General features: G+C 38.4%; 1 protein-coding gene across 1 annotated transcript in view; it reads left to right on the plus strand.

The window, feature by feature from the left end:
• LOC108424829 overlaps positions 1-27,788 on the plus strand; it is a 51,986-nt gene that overhangs the window by 22,128 nt on the left and 2,070 nt on the right. The window contains exons 5-10 of the mRNA XM_017693089.2: positions 14,604-14,713; positions 17,121-17,240; positions 17,737-17,856; positions 18,944-19,060; positions 23,523-23,627; positions 24,542-26,450. Coding sequence (XP_017548578.2) covers positions 14,604-14,713; positions 17,121-17,240; positions 17,737-17,856; positions 18,944-19,060; positions 23,523-23,627; positions 24,542-26,450 — 2,481 coding nt within the window. The remainder of the gene's footprint in view (positions 1-14,603; positions 14,714-17,120; positions 17,241-17,736; positions 17,857-18,943; positions 19,061-23,522; positions 23,628-24,541; positions 26,451-27,788) is intronic.

Genomic DNA, 27,788 nt, shown 5'->3' on the forward strand with positions numbered 1-27,788 from the left:
TAAATGACTTTAGCATAGCAGATCTCATTTGTACAGCAATCATCATTTTTGCATGCTTTGTCCAAGCCAGTCTTAATTCTCCTCAAAGCTGGTAAACTATCACTCATTCAAATGTTCCTGAATGGTTACTGAATGTGTTGGTCAAACGTCTCTATAACAATGTATGCAAGTCTATTTGTAGTTTGCCTGCTTGACTATAAATGAGTTGTTGCTACTGATTGTACTGCGTGGATGACGACCGTATCTTAGAAACTTTCAAATGTGTGCTTTTAGAAGCAGCTTTATGTGATCTTTTCCATCTTTTTATTACGTCTTTTAAATCTTTAATGTACTTTGTACTTCCTGTAATTTTAGTTTTAAGTTTTTTTTACTTTGTATCTTTTGACATTTGCCTTTATTTTCCCTTTGGTGTTCCTTTTACTTTTATTAATGTTAAGCACATTGAATTACCTTTGTCTGTTATATGTGCTATATAAATAAACTTGCTTCGCCTTAATTTCTCTTCTGCTCCTTACAATACCACACCTGTAATGCATGCAATTAGGTCTGTAGTTGCAAGTTGTAGTAGTAAGATGATATAAAACTGATGATATGCTGGTATGAATGATATGAGATGATATGTTCAGTTCAGGTATATACCAGGGAGCTGAGTGTGTGAATGAGACTGTTTTGGTTTTAGGGGAAGCCAGCTTCTCATCAAGGCATGAGAAGAGTGTGTTATTATAGCAGTTGATGAGACCCAAGGGACCATCGGATTGCTGGCGAGGAGAAACAGATATTTTACTGCAGTGGGAGGATGAGGAGTGCACAGATTTGAGATTTGAACTTCAGCTTAGTTGTACAGTCAACCATCATTGGATGTCCCAAATCTAATTTTCTATGCACATTCCTTCAGAGTATATGGGTCTATTAGAAGTATTCAATAAAAAAAAGCCACCATATTAGCACCCCATAGAATATATGACTGTGTGATTCAACTGTTTGATGTACCACTCCACTCAAAGCTGAGGAGAAACAAGGATTCATATGCCCCCCATACAGATTTTGACCCTATATTGACCGTCGTGGTCTTAATCAGATTATTAAGCCCTATTTTTACCACTTGCCATTAGTTCCAGTAGCGCTAGAGCAACTCAGTTTTCATCAGATTAGATGTCAGATGAACTTACAACTTGGTCAGAATAAAAGAAGGAGAAGAATGGAAAACAGCATTTCTCACCAACAGGGGGCACAATGAATACTTGATGATGCCCTTTGGGCTTCATAATGCCCTGTCGGTGATTCAAGCATTCGTAAATGATGTTCTGAGACATTGCTTAGGCAATATGTCATTGCTCATATTGATGATATCCTGATCTATTCCACTAATTGAAAAACTCATGTTCAATGTGTCAGTTCTTTTCTCACCCACCTACTTGAAAATCACTTGTGTGTAAAAGGTGAGAAATGTGCATTTAACTTGCATTTAACCTCAATTCTGTCCCTTTCCTGAGCTACTTAATTAGCCCTAATGGTGTCGTTGTGGATGACAAAAGGGTAGAAGTGGTAGTAAACTGGCCAATCCCCACCTCCCTGCAGGCGCTCCAATATTTCCTTGGTTTCAGAAATTTTTATTGTAGGTTAATTTACATTTACAGCAGAATTGGAACCCCTCTTACTGCTTTACTGACGGGTAATGCTAAAAAGTTGACTCAGACACCTTGGGCACAGTAGACCTTTGAGACTCTCAAGGGAGCATTTACTTCTGCACCTATACTTGAGCATCCCTTACCTACTCACCTTTTCATAGTAGGGGCGGATGCCTCTGAAGTAGCCATTGGGGCGATATTGTCCCAACATGTTGGCAGTCCCCAAAAGTTACACCACTGGCTAGAGGGATCTAATCACTACCTCTTTGTTTTAACCAATCACAAAAATCTCGAGTACTTATCCATCAAGCTCATTGGTCACTATTCTTCTATTGCTTCAACTTCACTATTGCATATTGTCCAGGCTCCACTAATACTAAAGCTGAAGCTTTGTCACATATGTATCATAGCCCCGAAAATGTGCTATCTTCATCCTTTGTGCCATTAGATGGGGCGTAGATGAGAAGATTTACCAAATGTTAAATAACACTAATGTCCCAGAGCCCTGTCCAGAGGGTAAAAAATATGTACTCAAGCCATGTAGAGATAAATGCATGCACTCATTCTTTGCTAACCTCTGGCCACCAGGTATTGGTGGGAGCATATGCTGGCAGATATCTGCAAGATCATTTCATCTAGTACTACATGCTGTCAATGTAAAAGCAACAAAACTCTTCCTGCTGGCAAACTCATACCCTTGCCTGTTTTGTTTTGTCCATGGTCCCATTTAGCTGTTGACTTTGCCACTGATCTGCCTCCCTGTCATTTTAAAAATAATTCATTCCGTTCCATGGCCTTCTCATTCCATTCCAGATTCCTGAGAGAATTTTTAACCCTGTGTTTCGTTTCTTTGATTTCCCCAAAGATATTTTCTCTGATTGCAGACCACAATTTATATCTCATTCTGCATTTTTTGAAAGGTTAGGTCTTAATGTTAGTCTCATGCCAGGTATCACCCTCAGTCTAATGGTCAATGTGAAAGAGTGAATCAGGAATTAAAAAGTTTTCAAGAATTTATTGTCATGATAGTCAATTAGACTGGTCACAATACTTGCCCTGGGCCGACAGTGCACTGGTTAGTTCTGCTACTGGTATGATTCCTAGGTAAGGTTATCAACCCCTCTAATGTCTTGGTCAGCTATGCCCTCTGATGGGCTGTCGACAACTGGATGCAATGGAGTGAGCAGGTCTGGGAACATACCAACCTAAGAGGCTGGCTGATCATTGTAGGGGTGACATGCCTAGCTACCTTCCTGGAGACTGGGTTTGACTGTCAACCAGGGATTTCAGGTTTGCTGAGCGGAATAAGAACCCATAGCCTAAGTACATAGGTCCCCTCAGGGTTATGCAAGGAATTAAATGAGTTTACATATAAGCTCGATTTACCTGCTCAGTACCGTGTCTCCAATTAATTTCATATCTCTCATCTAAAGCCTGTGGTATATTACCTCATGAATTGTGAGATCCTGAAGAATGATGCTGGGTTTGGCCAACGGATATCCTCAATCTGGGATTGATGGAGGACTTCCATCTGTGTCATCTGGAAAAGCCTGTTCCTAGGCCTAGGGACAGCCCCAGACATCAATCATCCAGCCCTCCTACTGGTCAGCGCAGTGGTCATCCAGTGGTCACCCAAGACGAAGCTCTTTGGTCCAGCACCATGGCAAATATGGTTGGTCAACTTGGGGGGGGGGTGCTGTCCGACTTCCTAATTCATCCTCCATTCCTAATGACCCTCTGGACTCCACTTCCCATTATTAACCTGGCCAACATATCATAGACACATGTACTCCTGACCATATTCTCAGAAGCAACTCGCCTGAATTCTGATATCATTCACCTGTGTTCACCCCTTCGTTTGTCTTATTCTTGCTTATTCTACTCACAATTTTGATCTGGCCTGAATTTGGTTATTTAACTTTTAACATTAAAGCCCATTTCTATTTCATATCATCTAGCATCTAGCTTGTCACAGCTGCATTACAGCAAGCTGTTAAAGATTTAACAGTTGTTTTATTCAAAAGTGCAAATGCATTTAATTTGTGTAACCCATCATTTCTATTGTGTTCCTTGCAATATCACAACTGCAATACAAGTCATTACATTGTCATAATAAAATTATATTAAACTGATCATTTAAAGGTTAGGCGGCACGGTGGCGTGGTGGGTAGCGCCGCCGCCTCACAGCAAAGAGGGCCTGGGTTCGATTCCCCGGCCGGGTGACCAGGGTCCTCTCTGTGTGGAGTTTGCATGTTCTCCCCGTGTCTGTGTGGGTTTCCTCCGGGTTCTCCGGTTTCCTCCCACAGTCCAAAGACATGCAATCAGGCCAATTGGACGTGCTAAATTACCCCTAGGTGTGAGTGTGTGAGTGACTGTCTGTGTCTGTCTGTCTGTCTGCCCTGCGATGGCTTGGCGACCTGTCCAGGCTGTATCCTGCCTTCCGCCCGAAGACTGCTGGGATAGGCTCCAGCACCCCCCCGCGACCCTGACGGAGAAGCGGATTAGAAAATGGATGGATGGATGGATGGATGGATTTAAAGGTTAAGTATTATAACTGAATTTGATAAAGGTGACTTTGATGAAAGGCCTTGATGTTGCAGAAATCGAACCCAGGCCTCCTTGTTGTGAGGCAACAGCACTACCCACTGTGAGGTCATACGGGAGTAAGGGGCAGTAAGTGCAGTCTTCTCCCTCCTTATGTGGCATTGAATTCATCCTCCGGTTGTCCACACAAAATTCGTCCTGACATGTTCTTCTTTTTGACCAAAACTATTGGTGCAACCCAAAGAGGAGCCCTTTCCCAGAGCAACTCACTGACCAATATCTCTTCTTAAGAAAATACCTCTAAGTACAGGGCAATATCTTTATCTCCTTCTGGGCACCTTACCTGTGTTGATCTAAGGTCACTCTAATCAAGTACAACCAAAATTTCCTCCTTGTGTGCAGCAAATACAGTTTCCCACTTACCCAAGAAAACTCTTTTGTTTCTCTTGTTGTTATGACGTGACTGGGTAGTGGATCCAACAACCCAGGGCCGTGAGAATGCACACCAGGGTCTTCTTTACCAGGCACGCTGATCCTTGAAATGGGGGCCGGTCTATTCGTGTCATGCATACCAATATGCTGTGAACCTGTTCTTCCAGACACCACCTGCAGAGAGGGGCACAACTCTGAAACCAGGCACTTATAAGATTATATGTTAAAATTAAAAGTAGTCTTAACTATTAGAACATGTGTTTATTCAGAATGTGTCATTTTTGAAAAACTACATCATGTTAAGAGTTTTCTTTCTCTGTAGGAAAACAATTTCTTTTACAACATATTTCCTAAAAATAAGGCAGTATTGTGAGAAAGTACTTTCTTGTTTTTCACATTAATGATCTTGTTTCTAAAATGTCCCTATAAACAATGAAACAATGAAACAATTAGTGAAAGAATAGAAGGATAAATGAGATGAAAAATATATTAAATTTGCATGAAATATAACTTGCCGTATGGTGTACCTATATGCTTATTTTTTCAACAGATGGTAAATCAATTTTGATATGAAGTCAACTTGTTTATAATATGCAAAGCCATAGTAATCAGCTAATTAATCACAATTTTGATTTAGCTAATGCTTTTCCCTCTGTGTATATAGTCAGTGAAAGACTAGATGGATGAATGAAGTTTAAAATATATGAAATTTGCATGAAAAGCGACGCACAAAATGATGATTGATTTGACAAGCTGGATATAAACCTTGAGGTAATTACCACATATGAACACATCTGATACTGCAGTGGAAATGTAAAGGTACATGATATTTTGAAATGTTTTGTTATTTGTTTCCATGGCTTACCAAAGATTATTTTCTTTATTAATTACTTTCCTTTATAATGATCTGTCACACCTTCCCTTTTTGTTTTCTTTCTACAGGTCATTGTTTTACACCATAAAACAATGATGAATTCAACTTTGATAAATGTAACAATTTCTGAATTCAGCAACAACTTCTCTGTCTTAATAACATCCATCATGGCTGTTCATTTCTTGTTGGGATTTTCTCTGAACTGTTACATCATTTTCCTCTTTTTCTCCAAAGCGGGAAAAGTAGAGGCATTTGTCTTTTTTGCACTGAATAACACTGCTGCGGAAATCATCTTCTCCATATTGTCACTTCTGTATGTTATCTTTGTAGAAAACTGTATTTCACTAAATTCTTTTGTTATTACACTCCTGACTTTTCTCTTTACAACCACTTTGTGCGCTCGTCTGCTGTTCCAGTGCTGTGTGTGTTTAGAGCGTTACCTGGCCGTGGTCCACCCTGTGACTTTCTTGAGGTTTAAACCACTCAGGTATCGGGTAGCTTGTTCAGTTTTGGGTTGGATATGTGCACTCGGGCTGGGCATTAGTGTATGTACTTCACCACTTTCTCCCTATAAACTTTTGTCATTTGTGAGTATCATCATTTTGGTTGTCGAGCTCTTCTGTTGTGTGTCAATTCTGAAACAGCTGAGGCATCCAGGACCGAGGGTTTTGGAGCGTGAGCAGGCTGAGATGAGTGCTGTCAAAAAGAAGGCATTTCAGATAGTCTTCATCAACTTGATGACATGTTTGACTCAAAACATCCCAACAGTTGTATCATATATCCTTGAAGACGTTCTGTCTTCAAATGAATTTCACATAGCAGAAGTCATTTCTACAACAATCAACATTTTTGCAGGGTTTGTCCAGCCAGTCTTCATTCTGTCTTCAGTCTTCAAGCTGGTGAAATTTCATTCATAAAGTGTTCCTGAATGGTTCCTGAATGTGTTGGTCAAACATCTCTATATCTTACCTTAGTCTATTTGTAGTTACCTTGCTTGACTATAAATGGGTAAACGTGTTGCTACTGATTGTACTGTGTGGATATTGACTGTACCTTAGAAAATGTTTAATGTGTGCTTTAAGATGTTTCTGTTAGAAACAGCTTTGTGATCTTTCAAATGAATTTCTACAAAGAACCATCTTTTTCCCTAAGCTATTAAAATACAGAACTTTGTGAGATTTCTTTTCGCTAATAATTACTAGAAATTATATTAAGTAACTGTTATGTTAGTATGATTTAAGATCATTGCAAAGCATTATACATAGTAACCTTTTTTTTTTTTTTAATCTTAGTACAATGAGTTAAAATGCTAAAGTTTAGAATGGAAGAATAGAATTCACATTTGAACATCAGATAGGACTGTGCATGATCAGTAGCTCCAGTATCAGTAGATCCCTCTCAGTATATAATTCTACAATGAGATGAAAATTTTTACTGCACCAATATTAAATACTCCTGACTGCTCATGCATGTCTTTAGTGAAGTGTGAGGTAAAATGACCCAAATTGATCAAACTTACAAACGTACACTCTTGTGCTGTAAGATTCCACTTATCAGTTCCAGTAAGTGTTACTCAGTAATTTGTTACTGAGAAATTTACAGATGCTATATTTCTATATTCTATACAGGCATAAACATAACAATAGAAATATAGTATCTATATACCACAGTTCAAAGAAGCACAATAAAACATGTTATTCACATTATTCAACAATGTATTCAGTTGACTTAATCAAGTGCAGTAAAATGATGATTTGCTCCAAATTTAGCAATTTTAAAAAACATCTCATGTGCCTATTACATAAACAAATTCATTATTCTGTTAAATGTTATTGTTTATTTTCATTTATAACTACTTTTTAATCTTTAATGTATTCTGTACTTCCTTTTAGTTTTATTTTTTATGTATCATTTGAATTTTTTTCTTTTTGATTTATTTGAATTGCCTTTGTGTGTTAAATGTGCTATATAAATTTATATATATATATATAAACTTCCCTTGCCCTTATTTTCCTTCTGTTCCTTACAATGCCACACCTGTAATGCATGCAATTACAACCCCAATTCCAATGAAGTTGGGACGTTGTGTAAAACATAAATAAAAACAGAATACGATGATTTGCAAATGTGAAAATGCTTTTCAACCTATATTCAATTGAATACACTACAAAGACAAGATATTTAATGTTCAAACGGATAAACTTTATTGTTTTTTGCAAATATTCCCTCATTTTGAATTTGATGCCTGCAACACGTTCCAAAGAAGTTGGGACAGGGGCAACAAAAGACTGGGAAAGTTGAGGAATGCTCAAAAAACACCTGTTTGGAACTTTCCATAGGTGAACAGGTTAATTGGAAACAGGTGAGTGTCATGATTGGGTATAAAGGGAGCATCCCTGAAAGACTCAGTCATTCACAAGCAAGGACGGGGCGAGGTTCACCACTTTGTGAACAACTGCGTGAGCAGTCCAACAGTTTAAGAGCAACGTTTCTCAACATGCAATTGCAAGAAATTTAGGGATTTCATCATCTACAGTCCATAATATCATCAAAAGATTCAGAGAATCTGGAGAAATCTCTGCAAGTAAGCGGCCAGGCAGAAAACCAACATTGAACGCCCGTGACCTTCGATCCCTCAGGCAGCACTGCATTAAAAACCGACATCATTCTGTAACGGATATTCCCACATGGGCTCAGGAACACTTCAGAAAACCACTGTCAGTGAACTCAGTTCGTCGCTCCATCTACAAGTGCAAGTTAAAACTCTGCCATGCAAAGCGAAAACCAGATATCAACACCACCCAGAAACGCCGCCGGCTTCTCTGGGCCCGAGCTCATCTGAGATGGACTGACGCAGAGTGGAAAAGTGTCCTGTGGTCTGACGAGTCCACATTTCAAACTGTTTTTGGAAATCATGGATGTCGTGTCCTCCGGGCCAAAGAGAAAATGGACTATCCGGATTGTTATCAGCACAAAGTTCAAAAGCCAGCATCTCTGATGGTGTGGGGGTGTGTTAGTGCCCATGGCGTGGGTAACTTGCACATCTGTGAAGGCACCATTAATGCTGAAAGCTACATACAGGTTTTGGATCTGCTGCCATCCAAGCAACGTCTTTTTCAGGGACGTCCTGCTTATTTCAGCAAGACGATACCAAGCCACATTCTGCACATGTTACAACAGCGTGGCTTCATAGTAAAAGAGTGCGGGTACTAGACTGGCCTGCCTGCAGTCCAGACCTGTCTCCCATTGAAAATGTGTGGCGCATTATGAAGCGCAAAATACGACGACGGAGACCCCGGACTGTTGAGCAACTGAAGTTGTACATCAAGCAAGAATGGGAAAGAATTCTACCTACAAAGCTTCAACAATCAGTGTTCTCAGTTCCCAAACGCTTATTGAGTGTTGTTAAAAGGAAAGGTGATGTAACACAGTGGTAAACACGCCCCTGTCCCAACTTCTTTGGAACGTGTTGCAGACATCAAATTCAAAATGAGTGCATATTTGCAAAAAACAATAAAGTTTATCCGTTTGAACATTAAATATCTTGTCTTTGTAGTGTATTCAATTGTATATGGGTTGAAAAGTATTCTGTTTTTATTTGTTTTACACAACATCCCAACTTCATTGGAATTGGAGTTGTAGGTCTGTAGTTGTAGTAGTAATTTGTAGTAATAAAATTATATAAAACTGATGATATGAAACTGATGGAAGCTGGTAAAATGTAATTTACAAGGTGTTCCTGAATTGCAAACCTGTTACTCATGCTGAGAAAATAGCTCTGTAATTTTATGACACTACGATGTGTTCATTTTTATGTTTTTGATTAAATATTGTACTGATTTTTTTCATTAGTTAAATTTTCTCATTACTATATAAAGTGAAAAATACTGGCCCAAGGACAGAGACTTGTGGAACTCCATTAACAATTTCCAGGATTGTGTTCTACATTAAGTTCTATTAATTACATTAGTGTTGAACCATTTGAGGGCCTGCCAATAGAAAGGAGCCCTTGTATGAGCAAAACATGGTCAACTGTACCAGAACATTTTGATGAATAGAGTGACACAATGTTGCTTTTTCTCAGGAGTGCAAATAATATAATTTACATAAAGATTTGCTATAGAAGTAGTACTAGGACCTGGTCTAAAACCCATTAACATCCTATGAAAAGGTGTGACATAGGCTGCTTTAGGGATGATATTAGTCTTTATGCGGGATGGAGAAGTAGTTAAGTAGTGCACTATTTTTTGTAGTTAACCACAATTTCTTGTAGCTCGTAGCTGTTACACTTTTATGAAATGTAACTAATAGCTGTAGTCAGTACAAATTTTTGTGTACCTTTAACAATAATTTATGCTATAATTTTGCTACAGACTTCAGGCAACCCACACAAAATCTGAACCACAGAACATGGTCATTAACCAGGCTGGCAGCGACTGTGCAATCCTGACTGAGCCGCAGACAGTTCGAGCAAACGGTCATGCGCTGGCCTCAAGCGTTGATCAGCCCTTACTAGTAGGCTTAACTCAGAGTCGCAAACGAACATTCAAACATTACCACTCAAAGGTATTAAGACAGATGGAGATTGTTTATGCAGCGTCTGGGTTTTTAAAAACACTATTAGAAACAAAAAACCTCAGAAGACAAATATCTTTTTCGATTGTAAATAAACGTAACATCATTATGTCAGTTGTAGTAAACTATGCTACCTAACAGAGCACAAAACAATAGAAACAGAGTTAAAACAGAGGTTAAGACAGCTCTTGGTCAGTCCTACAGAATTAAGGAAATGTTTCTGTAAAACTGTTAGGTTAAGATTATGAACTTAAGAACTGTTGCTCTGTAATAGCTTCTGTCCTAAATTCAGTTCTAACTGAAGTTGTCATGGTGACTAAGTAGATAAGATTTCAGACTTAAGAAATTTCTGTGTTATGGCCTGTTTTTTTTTTTTGTGATAGGGAATCAATTTGTGAGGTTATCTCGGCATCTCATCTTGATGACTGTGTAAATGATTTTGGTTTTGGATGATGGTTTTGTTTTAGACAACAGTGGATTTGCATGATTCCACTGATGGCCAAACCATGGACAGAGTGTGTACACTGAAGTTTGTATAACCAGATGCTGTTGATGAATTGAATGCTTTGGTTAATATGAACGCAAATCATATCTATGTTGTGGACCAATCTGATCGATTTTATCATAACTCATTTGGTTCCATAATTATGTAATTAACAGGACTCCTAGAAAGCAATCACAATTCCTGGACATTGTTAATGGGGTTCCACAGGGCTCTCTCCTTAGGCCAGTGTTTTTTACATTATATATTGAAGAGAAACTCTCAAAATTGTAGTATTAAATTTTCATGTAAATGATAGTGTTGTGTAGTGCTGTGCTTCCTCCTATCACTAGCCATGTAAAATATATACATTAATCTTTTAAACTTGTAATGCAATAATCCACAGAAAACAAAGGGGAAGCAAGGGCCAAACTAAGGAAATGCTACAACAGTGTTTTCAAGCAAATGAACATTTTTCAGAAAGTTTAAGGAAAAATTACAACATGAAAAACATTCAAGAATTTTCTTTTCCTGAGGTTCAAGAAAGAGAATAGGCTCAAGAAAAAGAAGCTTGAGAGAAACACTATAGAGCTTCTACCTGCAATGACCAGGCAGTTTGGCAGAACTCTGAAATGAAGACTCAGCAACATAAGTCTCTACCTCAGGCCTTAAGTAGCCCAGAGGACGAGTGCCATAAGGTGTTTTGGGTGTACTCCATTCACATAAGATGTTCAGACCAGGTGGACAGCCAGATATTGGAGGGTCCTCTCAAGATCAGAAGATGTAGGACCCACTGCACAATTGTTGGGATGCAAGCAGGAGGTCTGGCAGTGGGAGCTCCACAAAAAGATTTTACATTAGATTATGATGGCGGAGCAAAGGAAAACCTAATACTAATTGCAGATCAGGAGTATTGATCAGAAAAATGTATATTTGTTCTCTGTGCTGCCCAATCTGCAGCAAGAGTGGCCTAGTCTAAAGACTCAAACACAGACCCAAGGAAGCACCTTTCAATGGCAGATATGGGCAAGGGGTGGTCCAACGAAATGGCAACCCCAGATTCATAGCTAGAGTGGGGTCAATGAAATTCCCTGCCACCCTTAGGTCAACGAAGATACTGAGGCAGTCCTCCTTGCTTTGCCCACATAAAAAATAGGCACTCAGAAACACCCCAGAACTCAGAGGTAAAGTAAATCACTCTGTTATAGGTCTGCTTTCTTGTGATGGACATGGTCTTTTCCTGTGACCTCAGGACAGGAGGAGCAAGGGTGTCCTGGGTTACTGCAACAGAGGCACTGACCCGCTCTGATGTAAGTCTCTTGATGTGCTTCAACTGCATATGTTGAACCCCATCATGGGAGGATTCCCATTGGGGTAGGGCATAATGGGTGCAAGAGGCACCCAGCCTCCCAAGTCCTGTTTCATTTCTGCAACCTATTGTCCAGTGTAAGGGTTACCTCAATCAACTCATCTAAGGTCAAGGATTGATCATGAGCAGTCAGTTTGTCCTTGAGCTCCTTGCTCAGACCTTCATAGAAAGCAACCATTAGTGCTGCTGAATTTCAGCTGCTTTCAACAGCTACTGTGACTCCACCATGTAATCAGCCAGTTACCTTTCTTGCTCACATATGCGAAGGAGCAAGGAACCAATCTCCCATCCGCAGATCAGGTGGTCAGAGACATGAAAGTGTGGCAGTCATGAAGAGGTGTCCTCTCTGTGTGTAGTTTGCATGTTCTCCCCGTGTCCGGGTTCTCCGGTTTCCTCCCACAGTCCAAAGACATGCAGTCAGGCCCTGGGTGTGTGTGACTGTCTGTGCTTGTCTGCCCTGCGATGGACTGGCGACCTGTCCAGGGTGTATCCTCCCTTCCGCCCAAAGACTGCTGGGATAGGCTCCAGCACCCCCCACCCCACCCCGCAACCCTGACAGAGAAGCGGCTTAGAAAATGGATGGATGGATAGGATGACTATTAATTAAATTGACTGTTAATTAGGCAGAGACTTCTAAATTGCATGATAACATACAAGGTTAAGGTTCAAACTGTAAAGTTATTATCAATAAGAAATAGATAATAAAATTGTAACAAACACTAAAATTACACACAAACTGTGGCAACACGAATATAGCCTGAATAAAAGCATGTATGGCCATGGCAACAAAGCATTGCTGCAGCTTAGGTTTCTTTGTTTGAGTTTGGACCACATTCGTTCAGTTCAATCTGCGTCCTGAGTCAGGAAAGAAACTACTACATGATTTTTTCAGCATTAACTATTATACCTGGCAGTACAAAATGAAGCTTACAGCATATACATAATAAATAAAGAGCAAGAAAAAGAGAACATGTTTCGACCATGACTTTATTTAGTGCTCGCTGCCAAATAGCAGACCCCTCACAGTTAGCACAGAGCATTACTCACAGCGTCAGTGAAGAATAAAGTGTAGTTTTACAAAAAAATTCTTACCTAATATGAAGAATAATATGATTTCAGGCACAGTGAGTAGGCTTGCTGAAGAAAGCAATGAATATAGATAATATTCATGCTGGGCGTGAGTCTTGACCTTACTACTCTTCTGATGCCACACTGCATAATAAACATGAGGGTGCTGCGGTTGAGCTTTAGGAACTGTATGACGGTGGGTAGAGAGAAGGGTCTGAAAACAAATGAGCAGTCCTGTGTAAATAAAATAAATAATAATAAAATAATAAGAATACACGATGAAGCCAGGTGGGTTACATATACACAGACTGTTTTAATCGCTGATGTGAGAGCTGTACAGTCCTGTTCAATCTGGCTGATTTATCAATATAACTGTCAGCAGCTAAGCTAAGAAAAGCTAACCAGTTACTGAGCTAAACGTCTTTCTGTAATCGTTAGACATAATATTAAAACGGTTTTTGCTAGATACAGTACGCCAGATAAAGGTTGTCTTTTTTTAGAAGTTTTTTTAGAAGGCTGAGAGGCGTGTCAATCATAATTTTGTAACTCAATTATTTTCCAAAAAAAAAAGTAATTAATTAAATTATCTGACTCATAGTTTTGATTCTATGACTTCTTTGGTTGAGTTTACAAATGCAATAAACAGTTTGCAAAATATATAAAAAGAAATTTCTTTACTAAGTAAAATTTAAATAAATAAGTGCAACAAAATTCCATTGTCATTTGGACCTAAATAGAGGATAGAAATATAACAAATAGCCACTGATCTATGTTAATATATATATATATATACTATACACAGTGACAAAAAAACGGAAAAACATTTCTCCCATGGAAGTGTCCTGCTAGACTGGGAGATTTGGGATTTATTTGTTAATCCTGACTGTATCTTTATTTAATCATTATATCAAGCTCAGATTAATATTCAGTTCCAAATAAACTAATAACTGATGTGGCCGACCAATCACACACAAGATCTGTCACGGCCGACCAATCACACACAAGATCTGTCACGGCCGACCAATCACACACAAGATCTGTCACGGCCGACCAATCACACACAAGATCTGTCACGGCGACCAGTCAAAGCGCTTTAGCAGCGTCAGTCACATCGCCCCCATGAAAAAAGAGCCTCGAGGTGTTTGGACGACCCAGCTGACCCTCCTGTTATGGACATGTTTATGTTCATTTCATTTCGTATATACAACGTAAACATAAACTAAGGGTGTTGTTATGCCTTGTCTCGGAACATAACAGTTTTAAAAAATCTCCTCCCCTGTGTTGTACATGGTTCGATTAAGGCTCTTAAGTTTTTTTTTATTTTTATTATAACATTTTATTTAATAGTGGCCTCAATGTCATCCAGAACAACCAAGTAAAATCTTTATATTTCATATGTTCCATGCAGCTAAAACTCCAGAGAGCACTGATGATTTTACTCTGCTGCCCCCATTTGATTACAAAAAGTCATTTAAATGTGAAGCAGAAAAAAATGTTAATCATGAATTAAGCGACATTAAACGTTGAATGGGGTCAAACTGACCCCAAAGATACAACAAGGGTTAAAAAATGGAAAAAGGCATAAGAAAGAGAAAGAAAGAAAAGAAAAAACTCATTCCATTTCATTTCAAGCCCAGTGGAAACAACACGGAGAGACTCCAGCACCAGCAGGCGGCGCTGACGCGGGTTACAGCGGCACAGGCCACACAGGAAGGAGGCGAATCCATCGGATGGTGGAAAAAGTGAGTTTTTTTCTTAGAGGTTTTTTCTTTGCGGCCTCTGAAGGACCCACGGACAAAGAAAGAGGGATATAGTTCGAATAAAAGGTAAAGGAGAGTCCCAGATATGGTCTGATGTGGAAATCGGGAGGAAACGAGGCGAACTGAGTGTAGGGCTGCAGGAATGGCCTTTAGCAGACTAGCCGACTGCAGGGGCGACACAGTCAACACAAAACAACAACACAGCGGCCGAGCTCGTCTCTCTTTTGGGTTCATTTCTCATGTTTGTGCCACTGGGGACATTGTGCTGTTTTAAAAACGCAGTGTAGGTCCGCACACTCTCTACAGAGCTGGTTAACCTTCTGTTCGCCAGCTTCTGTTTTTTGAATTGCCCATTCCACCTTAAATGCAGCGGTTGCAGTGTGGCGCCTGCCAGCAGCAGGATGTAACTGCTGCATGTTTTAAGGTGGAACGGAGAATTGGAACAAGACGCTAACTTCAGCTTCGTACGTTCTGGATAGCCTGCATACATTTACACGGATAAAAAGATGGTCCTTCAGGCGTTCTTTACTGAAAGGAGTGGTTCTCTTTCGACCAAGAGTTCTATTTAGAACCATTTCATGTTAAAATTGTTCTTTACATAAATGGAGAATGTTGCATACAGTTCTGTATAGAACCTTTTTGGTTGTATGTAGCACCAAAAAGGGTTCTGTTATTGTTAAGAAGCTTGTACACACTTAAAAAAGAAGGTTCTTCAAGGCTTCTTTGGTAAACAAAATGGTTCTATATAGAACCATGAACGTTCAACGAACCCTTTGCGTTGTTAAAGGGTTCTTCAGATTGATGCAGAACGTCCTGTGGATGGTTCTGTTTAGAACGTTTTTGAAAAGGGTTGTGAATAGCACCGAAAGGGTTCTTCTATTGTGATAATGTCAAGCCTGTAACTATATATATATATATAATGTGTGTGTGTGTCTGTGTGTGTGTCTGTGTGTGTGTGTGTGTATTATTGTCTGTGTGTGTGTGTGTGTGTATATATATATATATATATATATATATATATATATATATATATATATATAAAATGAATTTTATCATTTTAAATTCAATACAGGACTGTGTGTGATTGAAGGAGCTCCACATTTCTTTACTTATGCAGTTTGCGCATTAAATAAGGTGCTCACAACAAAATAGAGGGTGATAAACACATCTTTCCCCAGGCTGGTCATCTTCATTAGGAGTCACTTCAGTGTGAAATGGCTTTCACTCATCCAGGCTCATTAATGTTCCCATCTGAAACTGTAAGTTTCCTTTGGTCCGTATGTTCTCTGAGGAAATGTTTCAAATTGACCGCACCTTAAGGCTAAAAACATGTTTTTATTTCTTAATTTCTCATCAGATTCAGTGTTTGGTCACATGAGGCTGTCTTATTTTATATGGGTTTATTCCAGAGTTAGGGTTATGCTAAGGACTCGGTTGGTCCTTGGATACTAAGTTTGGGTTGGAGAAATTGTAGTGAATATAGATATTAAGAGAGATCCAGTTGAATACACCTTGTGAATAAAAGAATAAATAATAAAAACATAAATAGCCACAGATCAGTTTAAATTAATAACTACTATGCATAATAAGAGCCTGGGAGAAGCATTTCTCCCATAGAGATATAATGTTAGACTGGAAGGTTGTATTATATTTGTTATCCCTGATCATATCTTTGTTTATTTATTGTATTGAGCTCAAATAAATATTCTGTTAAAGTCAACTTTTGATGTGATTGATGAATCAAAAGTGTCACATTGCCTTTTTAAAATAAAAGAAAACCCAAGTTATATTAAATGAACTTATTTTAAAATGAAAAAAGGCCAAAGAAAAAAACTCCACAAGCGTCTAAAGTGTAGGAGCTAAATAAACAAACACACAGCTGCTAATTTGCAGACCAGAATTTGATCCGGACATTTGATGGTCAAAAAGTCATGACAGTTACTTAGATCAGTTAAATATCTGTCAATCAGAGCAAGCTGTGCGTCATTTTATCTCCTCATACTACATTCAGTTAGGACCTGGATAAAAAAGTTACCATCATCAACATTAAAATACAGCTAATCCGTAAATAAAATGATTTAAAAGTGAAATAAAATCACTATGAAGATTTTTTCTTATACGTATTTATTCAATCATTAGCACTTCTGCGTTTAGTACCATGTACATCTGTCCTTTGTGAAGACTAAAAGTATGTGAATATCTTAGAGTTGTTGTTTTTTCATACATGGTTTGGCCCTTCTTCCTCCAATGTAATCTTTTCTCTGCTCTTCTGCTTATCATTGACTTGTTACGCAAGCTAATGAGTTGAAACAACCATGAATCAACAGGGAAAATGCTAGTTTCTTGTGTTATTTCATTAAGCCAGACACACTATGAAATATATTTACAGGTAATGGAGTACCGCACACCTGCTGAAGGTAATTCACAGGATTCCTATCAGTCAGGCCACTGGAAACCTCCATTGGATTACAGTGCGACCAGCACAAAGCCCCCCAAACAGCCAATTAATGTAAGTTTCATTTACATTTATGTAGAGCTTAAAGTCAGCATCAGCATTATAGATGGAGAAAATGACGGATGGAGAATGCATGCTGTATTCAAGAAAGATGAGCAAGGCTAACATCACTATTAGCATGTTGTCATTCACCCAATGGCCTTCTTATTATCAGAACTTTGAAGGTATCAGCTGAATTGTGAGGATCATCAAATCCCAGAACAATCTATAACTGCACAGTAATACTTCAGAGATTTATATAGATATTGTTCCGTTTAAAAAAAAAAAAGACTATTTTTTAAAATCAGAGATTGTTTCAGCTTCAATACACTTTAAGATTTTAACCTGCAGCCTTCTAGTTGATGGTTCACCTCACTCACTCAAATGTTTCTACAAACTGATCCATTATGCGTTCCCTGTTTAGATATTAAACTCATAGGAACAGATACTGATACGAACTTAGTAAGTAAAAAAAAAAAGAAACAAAAGTCTTATGGATCTGTATTTTCAGGTAATGGAGTATCATTCACCTGCTGAGGTTAATTCCCAGAATTCATATCCGGCAACCCAGTGGAAACCTCCACCTCCATTGGATTACAGTGCTACCAGCTCAAAGTCTCCCAAACAGCAGGTACTGTAAGTCCTGCTTTTTACAATTAAAAAAAAATGTAAAAATTAGTAAAAAGTATTCAGTCGAATACCAGTTGTTTTTAAATGAAAAAGCAAGTTAAAGAATGTGTTGGTGTCAAGTAAATACTTCAAATATACGCCACCAGGCTGCTACTTTTGTTACTATGCTGTAGGGCTGCAGCTGAAGACCATTTTTTAATTAATAAGTCACTTAGTTTTTCAGTTATTTGCCTTAGTTTCACTTTGATTATTTGAGTAGTTGGTAAACAAAAGCTTTAAATTATTGCCAGACCAAAATCTTTCATTTAACATTAGTTATTTTTAATTTAACATTTAGCAAATTAAAAATACAAAGATTATTCTTCCTTTTTAAAAGCCTTAAATTCTAATTCATATATTCTAAAATTTACACTACTGTGAAATAAATCAATGGTTCTAAGTAGGAAAATGCATTCAAGAAGTGAAGAATTTGTGCTGTATATAACTGACTATGATCCTTAGGGAGTCCTTGAATGTCAGTGCATTATGGCATTCCATAGGAATTCCAAGGTATTCCGTCATGGCATTTTTCTATGAGTAACTGTATAGGTTACAGTTTAAGAGAATTTCACAATGGTCAAACTCCTGACAACCAGGAAAAATGGTCATTTGACTTACAATCTGAAGTTTACAGCAAAAATGGAAATGAGGAAGAGTTTACAAACAGCAAATTATGCCAGCTGTCTGCTTGGCAGTTAATCTATAAATAAAGAAATGAAAGTAAACTTATTTTGAAAAGCACAGTGGCCTAATTGTAGCTATTAACTGAAGAGTAGATGATGTCAGATTCTTGGAAGGAAACTCAGCAGGCAAGTTCTGCTGACTGCTGGAACTTGAATATTTTTAGATCCGTGTTGCAAGAAAAAAATAAATCGTATGTAGGACTGGCGGAGGTTGAGGGAAATGTCTGTTTATTTATGCAGTTTTTGCCCACCAGAAGTCTGTGACATAAACACGACCGCTGCTTTTTAAAGGCAACCAGTGATTTTTGTGTTTATTTTTGATTCTAAACCCAAATTCGGTTAATCAAACATGACATACATTTACAGGTAACCGAAAACAGCACTTCTGCTGAGATGAGTTCAGCGGACGGCTTTCCATCGTGCCAGTCAAAGAGTGTAATGGATAATCATGAACCTGCCAGTTCAGAGGCGCCTAATCAACAGGTAAGCCTTCTTTTTAAAACATTCCATATGTGTCTTATGATTTGGAAAACTGTAACTCAGTTTAAAGTATCAGTAACTGAAACAAAGCTCATGCATATTTATTATCAGTGCCCTAAAATGAGAATCCAGTGTCAAAAATTTAAATAATAATAATAATAATAATGAAAATCAAGTAAACGGTTGCAGGTGGTTAGAAAGTTTAAAATGAATAAATCATTTTTGGTGTCAGTATTGAAATGCAAATTTCCATGATAAACACTTTAAGAGTGGAGATGACGGAACGCATCAGGTTACCTAACACACACAGCGCCAGAGACGTCATATCATTGCTGGCACCAATCGCTAGAATCCTAATAAGACCTTCTCTGAGATGGAATGAGTGACTTAACCATTAGGCTAAACAGCCAATTACAAAAACGCAGTATTGTTTTTAATTATGCAAAGCTACTGTCCCAACACACATTTCATTCCATATTTCTACTAAAGAAATAGAAATAAATGAATAGCTATATGTAATTGTGTGTGTGTGTATGTGTGTATATATATATATATATATATATATATATATATATATATATATATATATATATATATATATATATATATATATATATATATACACCCCCGCACACACACACTGGTGTGAAAAAGTGTTTGCCCCTTCCTGATTTCTTATTCTTTTGCATGTTTGTCACGCTTAAATGTTTCAGATCACCAAACAAATTTAAATATTAGACAAAGATAACACAAGTAAACACAAAATGCAGTTTATAAATAAGGTCTTTATTATTAAGGGAAAAAGAAAACCAAACCTACAGGGCCTTGTGTGAACAAGTGATTGCCCCCTAAACCTGATAACTGGTTCGGCCACCCTGAGCAGCAACAACTGCAATCAAGCATTTGCGATAACTGACAGTGAGTCTTTTACAGCGCTGTGGAGGAATTTTGGCCCACTCATCTATGCTGGATTGTTGTAATTCAGCCACATTGGAGGATTTCTGAGCTTGAACCGCCTTTTTAAGGTCGTACCACAGCATCTCAATTGGATTCAGGACTTTGACTAGGCCACTCAAGTCTTAATTTTGCTTTTCTTAAGCCATTCAGAGGTGGACTTGCTGGTGTGTTTTGGATCATTGTCCTGCTGCACAACCCAAGTGCGCTTCAGCTTGAAGTGATGAACAGATGGCGGGACATTCTCTTTCAGGATTTTTTGGTAGACAGCAGAATTCATGATTCCTAGCAAGTCTTCCAGGTCCTGAAGCAGTAAAACAGCCCCAGACCATCACAGTCCCACCACCATATTTTACTGTTGGTATGATGTTCCTTTTCTGAAATGCTGTGTTGCTTCTACACCAGATGTAATGGGACATACACCTTCCAAAAAGTTCAACTTTTGTCTCGTCAGTCCACAGAGTATTCTTGCAAAAGTCTTGGGGATCATCAAGATGTTTTCTGGCAAAACTGAGATGAGCCTTTATGCTCTTTTTGCTCAGTGGTTTTCTTCTTGGAACTCTGCCATTTTTGCCCAGTTTCTTTCTTATGGTGGACACATGAACACTGACCTTAACTGAGGCAAGTGAGGCCTACAGTTCTTTGGATGTTGTTGTGGGGTCTTTTGTGACCTCTTGGATGAGTCGTCACTGCGCTCTTGGGGTAATTTTGGTTGGCCGGCCCTTCCTGGGAAGGTTCACCACTGTTCCATGTTTTTGCCTAACCTGAATCCGATTGAGATGCGGTGGTATGACCTTAAAAAGGTGGTTCATGCTCGGAAACCCTCCAATGTGGCTGAATTACAACAATTCTGTGTGTGTGTATGTATGTATATGTGCGCGCACACACACACACACACACACACACACACACACACACACATATATATATATATATATATATATATATATATATATATATATATATATATATATATATATATATATATATATATAAATATAATTGTTTAATTGAAAGCTAGTTAGATTTCTCTTTACAGATCCCAAAAAAATCTGTACTTTCATCACATCTAGCCAGTTGCTCATCAGACAGCTTCATCAAACACTGCATTTTATGTCCATATTGTGCCGCCCAAATAGAACCTCTGAAGTAGTTTGTCAGCCAATGTTTTTAGTTTTTATCTGATCGGATTGTTTGAACATGTCTGTGTTAAGCGGCACAGGAGAGCGAAGAAATAAAGGGCATTTTTAATCTGTTTCTCATTTTTGTTATCATTAAAATATTTACGAGGGTATCTTTTAGTAAACTTGCCACTATTTCAATTGTTCATGACCGTTTTCCAACCTCTCTTTATCCCTTTGAATTAAACAGTTCTGATTTGCTGTCCTGTATTGCTGTCCTGTATTGTCCTGTATAAAATTGTCCTATATAAAAATAAATAAAATGAACACGGACCAGGTTGAAACATTTCTTACAGCTTCTGGGCTTCTGAGTAGGCAGGGCTAAGCTGCTGTAGGCTGAATAGGTACATATACATTATTGTTCAGAAGTGTTGAGCGTGGAAAGAGGAACTCTGATACCTGAGGCGTTGTTTAAGGAGGTTTTGTGATGACGATTTTGCCTAAAAGGTCATATTTATCAACTTATTTTAATCCATTCCTGGTGGAGGGATACATGCAGGGTGTTCTAAGGCAAAATAGTCCCCAAAGTAGACCTTTTTGAGATTTTCCACTATTTTACCATCATCAACATTACATGTAAAAACTCAGAGGATGTGTAGGTTTACTGGTAGTTTTGGATAGTGAATAAATGGATATATCTGTGCTGTAGACATTTACCCCTGGTTCCCACCAGCACAACTGTCAAGAAAATCTGAGTCTGTAAATTGTTCTACAATTAACTATTTCACATCAAACCACTCTGAATGTCTTTGTTTATGTTGCAATGTCTGAAATTTGCCAAAATTTGGAAAAATCATTGGAATTTTGGAATTCCCTTTTAAGCATATTTTTTATCATTCATCTTGGCAATGAGCATGTTTGTGTTAGTAATCTGTATGTCATAAGAATAAATGGAAATAAATATAAATACAGTAAAAGTAACAAGTTTATTTCAAAAAGTGGTTGAAATCTTGAAAGCTAGTGTAAAGAACAGAGTTTGGTTCCTCATTAGACACTTGATTTAACATAATGTTGATTAGCCAAACCAAGTATTGATAACCCTAAATAGTACAGGGTTTCCACAAGGAGAGGTTTGGAAATGGTTAAAAAAACAGTCATCCATAAAATCACTGCTTGTTACACTAGTGTTATTTGTATTTATTTTAAAATGTTTTTTTTCTATTATTGACCATATAGTTTTTTGCACAGTACTGTATATACTGTATATTCTTGACCTTGCGAAAGCTATTAAATCAAAACTGGCTGTTTTTGCAGCTCAGTTTCCATATATGGACTGGAGGGTGAACAGTATGTTTTTGTTTGTTTTTTTTTTTTTTTTTAGCAGTCTTTACATACTGTGTCTATCATTTAATAAAAAGGTGACAATCTATTCATGATATCAGGCTTTAAAAACCTACTAATCTTACTGTATGTTGTATTTAGAAGCCAAAGTTGTTACTTTAGTCTTGTGATTGCTGTACATCTGGGCTTATATAGGCTCAATGGGAATTCAGGCTGGTGATTAAGTTACCACAGCAGTGCTTTAAATGTGCCATTTGGATAAACTCTGCTCAGGTATTTGTGAATGTGGCTCAGAATTTCTGTTAGTGAAGTAGTTGTGATTTCTTTGTTTTTATTGTTTTTATAGCCTGATATAAAAGGCTCCAAATTTCTATTTTAAAATAGAAATTGTAAATCTATTTTAAATTGTTTATATTTCTGCTGAAATTCTACATATTCTACATTTTCAAATTGGACAAACAACTAAAAGGTAAAATCCTAAGTGAACTTATTTATTGAGAGATGTAGAACATTTAACTGGCCTATCATGGCCTTCAGGTGCTTCTCAAAAGTTTCTGTGCGTGTTGAAACTAATATCCGACGTCGCACCTAGTCACTTGATTGTCAATTGAACCAACTAATTGCACAAATTGTCAATTGAACCAATTTTAAGGAGCTAAATATTCTAACATATATATGACAATCAAAAATACATACATGACAATGCTTATGTGTCATTAATGAAAATATTGTACCAATGTGGAATTCTTAGTAATTTTGTTCGTTTTTCATAAAATAAAAAAATCACGTTTTTTGTTGTATGTCCAATACTATATAATTCTTTACAATGTAAAAGAAACCACCTAATTGGTGGTATTTTTGACAATAACTGATAAATCCACAGAAAATATCATTTGGACAAGATAGGTTGTGGGTTGGGCTCATAGCTGCTGGGTAGATCACCAACAGCTTTCCCAAAATATCACCATTTGGTTTTCTTTGGAGCCCTGTTTTTTTTTTTTTGTCATTAAATTGTGTTTTAAAATGTATTAAATTATTTGTTTTTATAGAATGCAAGGAACACTCAGAACCCCTATTCAGGATTGAACATTTATTCCTCTGAAGACAGTGATGAGGACGTTTGTACATCAAGACTGAAGAAGACTAGAAGCATAGTAAGTTTTTCGTCTATAGTATCTACCAAACATTTAATCTGTCTCAGAATTTGTTGTAGGAATAGTACAATCGACAGGCATAATTCTGTAATGTCCATTTTAAAATTGCTATTTTTCTCTCACACTTTATAGTAACTGATCACACGAAACAGCAAAATCCAGCCTGTGGAACTACTTGGCCTGTAAAGAAGTTTACAATGGTTATACAGTACTGTGCAAATCAGCGATCATCCTTCATTTAATTTCCACTAAAACCTGCCAAGATTAGATGTATCACTTTGCAAAACAAAGAAAGAAGTAAAAGGAAATTGGAAAAAACAGTATGAGTATAAAAAATAACGGCGCTCCATTTTCTCTGGTAGACCCCAAAACTGGACACTCAAACTGTTCGCTAACGATATCCACAATATAACGAGACCAGCGTATTGTGACATAATCTTTCCTTTTTGACAATAGCAATAAAAAATAGTCATATAGCCCACCTCTATTGTTTAGGATTACTTCGGTTAAGAGCAGAAAATGTACCCAATATTTGAGACTAAACTTGGAACATGTTGAAATATTCCTGGACTTTTTCTTTGAAAACCTGAAAGCAAGTCTCCTGGAAAACATGGAAGAAGATGATAAAGGTAAAGGGCGGACATGCTAAATATTGGGAGGAAAAAGTGGTGTTGTATTTAGTTGGGGCTTTTGTGTAGTTTACTTTTAAATATTTAAAAGTTTTTGTCTCCTGTTGAAAACGGCAAAATATATGGTCCATTTTGGCTTCAAATAAAAAAAATTAAGAGTCTCTGACATTTGCACAGTACTGTGTGGTTGATTAATTCATTCAAGACTAGATCAGAGGTTTTAAGTTTAAGTAGGATACTTCATTTCACAGTATTTAAGTAACATGTTATCAATTCTGATTTTAGCTGGAAGAGTTATTTTCTGAGGATTCAAACGAGCTATTGGATTCTGCTTCAGACAGCGGAAAGGAACTTCCTTCGAACTCTAAAGATGAAAGTCGTGACAGCTGCTCAGAAGGTTGCAAGTCGCCCAAACCCAGCTCCAGTTCGAAGAGGAAGCCAAAGGCCAATTTACGCAGCAACAATATCAAAACCAGAGGAGCTGTGGCTGTCAACAGAAGCCAAAGAAAAATGGATGGGAAGAGAGTGTATAATAAGAAACATTATTGCCTTTTTTGTTCGAAACCATTTAGCAAGATGGCGAGACATCTGGAAGATGTGCATGCCAAAGAAGAAGAGGTTGCAAAAGCCCGTGGCTTTCCGAAGGGTTCAAAGGAGAGGAGACTACAGTTGGATGAACTTCGTCTTCGGGGGAACTACAAACACAATATAGCCGTGCTGAAGTCAGGCAAAGGTGACCTGGTTCCTTGCAAACGGCCACGAGGAGTGGTCAAAGCCAGTGACTTCATGCATTGTGCACATTGCCAAGGACTGTTCAACAAAAGGGTTCTATGGAGGCATATGAAGGTCTGTAAACTAAGCCCTAATAAAACATATGTTCCAAAACCTGGAAAGAACCGCACCTTGTCTATTGTAGCAGCTTCACAGCCTGTGCCTGCTAATGTAAGCCCAGCATTATGGACTATATTAAGCTTCATGGTCCCTGATGAAGTCACAGATGCTGTCAAAAATGACAATTGCATCCTTCAGATGGGGGAATATTGGCTTAACAAAAGTGGTGCGCCTCAACAAAACCAGGGCTGCATCATCCGGCAGAAGTTACGAGAGCTGGGTAAACTGCTGGTCACCGGGAGGAAAGTTGCATCACTGAAGAAGCTGGAGGATTTCCTTGACCCATACAACTGCATGCAAGTTGTAGAAGCCGTGAGGCAGGCATGTGAATACAACAGTGAAACCAACACTTACAAAATCCCATCTTTGGCCAAGAAACTCTCAATCTGGCTCGTCCAGCTTAGTCGACTCGTGAGGGCCAAAGTTGTGATCCCAAAAGACAGTGGCTTGGCACAAAAGCTGCGGGACTTCCAAAAAATCCATGAGGATAGATGGAACGATCTGCTCTGGACGTCGGTGGCAAAAAACACTGAGGATGTAAAGTTCAAGACGCCCACGTTGTTGGCCTTCACGGAAGACGTCCAGAAACTTCACACCTTCTTGAACAAGACACAGGATGAACGCATGGCTCAGCTGACAGCGGACCCTTCTACAAAATACTGGTCTGATCTGGCAAAGGTCTGTCTGACTCAAGTTGTTCTGTTCAACCGCAGCAGAGAAGGGGAAGTGTCCAGCATGACCCTGACCACGTTCTTGTCCAGGGACTCTGCTGATCCCCCTACTGACATAGACTGGGCCCTCACTGAAGTTGAGAAACAGCTGTGCAGACACTTCTACAAAATAGTAATCAGGCCTGAAGGTGCCCGTCCAGTGCCCATCCTGCTCACCCTCAAAATGCTTCGTGGCTTGCAGCTCCTGGCCGAGAAGCGAGAGGTTTGTGGAGTCCTCAAAGAGAATCCTTACGTGTTTGCCCGGCCTTCATCTAACACGCACTACAGAAGCTCGGATTGTGTCCGTGTGGCTGCTTCAGCCTGTGGCGCAAAGGACGCTTACGCCCTCACTTGTGGAAAGCTGAGAAAGCGAATTGCGACGCTGTCCACAGTCCTGAATCTGGGGGATCCAGAGATAAACCAGTTGGCAAACTTTCTTGGGCATGAGCTGATCGTACATGAGGAATACTATCCTTTGCCTGAGAGGACCCTGCAGTTGGCAAAGGTCTACAAGGTTCTTACAGCAATGGAACAAGGGAGAATGATGGAGTTTATGGGCAAGAACTTCTCTGACATCAGTGTTCAGCCTAATGGTATATATGATGTCTCTCTGTCTCTATCTTGCTTACTCTTCAACCTTCTGTCACTCGTTGCTTACCTCACTCGCTCACTCATTCACAGGTTTGCTAATGTACAAGTGTGCCAATGAAAGCATGTGTCAACCTACATTTGAGGCTTTCTCATACCATCTATCTGTGTTAAGAGTTCGGCCAAAAATCAAATTTATGCAATTTTCCCTTAACACTAAATGTAGTTGACCCACCAAAACACATTCAAGGTCTCAGATTTGCTGGAGCTATAAGGCTCATGTCGGTAGTAATTAATGGAAGAGTATGCCCCACCAGTTAGCATATGTTATTTATTTATTTATTTATTTTTGTTTAATTACCCTCGGCCACTTTGACTTACCACTTGGATGCTCATCACTTCTGCATTACACGAATGACCACGTGCAACAGTGAGGAGCAGATTATTAAAAAGGAACACACTCATTTTTGACTAGTTAGCCTCAGTGAGCTAATCGGCTAGCCGTGCAAGTTTTGATTTCAAAGTTAGAGTATAACGTGTAAGTAACTGCCTTGTCCAGCTACACACTTTCTGTAGAACCGTGGTGTAACACCTTTCTTTTTGTTTTTGTTGGCCAATTAGCCGTTATCACGCTAACAATCCAGCTAGAAAGTGATGAAGTTGTACCAGTGGTTGTGTATAATAGATATAGAATAGAAATAGAATAGTTGGTAGTTACAGTATGTTGTTTATTCCTGTAGCTCAAAACAGCTTTGTCAGCTGTTATTTTTTGGGTAAAAGGGAAATGCAACAGGTTGTAATGATTTCCAGGCACGTTCTGGTACACTGGTGTTTGCTTGACCAGTCGCCTGAAAGAAGATTAATTTAACACCCATCACTTCAACTAATAAAATAATGGAGCAGCCCATAAGATGGTGCTGGAGAGTCCCTCCAGGTGAAATGGTTAGTTCAAGTGCACGAGGGTTTGTTAAAACAGATATTGTCAGGGGGGTAAATCACTACCTACGATGTGAAGATATATCAGATATTCTTGTTTATGTGGTCTCTGACACTGTGAGGAATTTGTGTAAATTCTTTTTTTGCCGAACTACAACATTTAAGCCTTGCATGCTGTTTTTGTTATTTTTATAATTTTATTTATTTTTTGATGGGTTACCTGTTACTTGTTTACTGCATGTTGTTCATGTTGAAATTCAGTGTCACTTGTGTTGATTAAAGGTCTTTTCATCTGCTGCTGTCTGGAGACAATTACATGAACATTGCATTCAAGAAAAAGATCCATTTTGAAGGGGAATTCCACCAATAAAAACAAAAAAGTAGTTCAGTTGTAAGATGAAGTCATT

The sequence above is a fragment of the Pygocentrus nattereri genome, chromosome 30, assembly GCF_015220715.1.
Source record: "Pygocentrus nattereri isolate fPygNat1 chromosome 30, fPygNat1.pri, whole genome shotgun sequence".
Classification (NCBI taxonomy): Eukaryota; Metazoa; Chordata; class Actinopteri; order Characiformes; family Serrasalmidae; genus Pygocentrus; species Pygocentrus nattereri.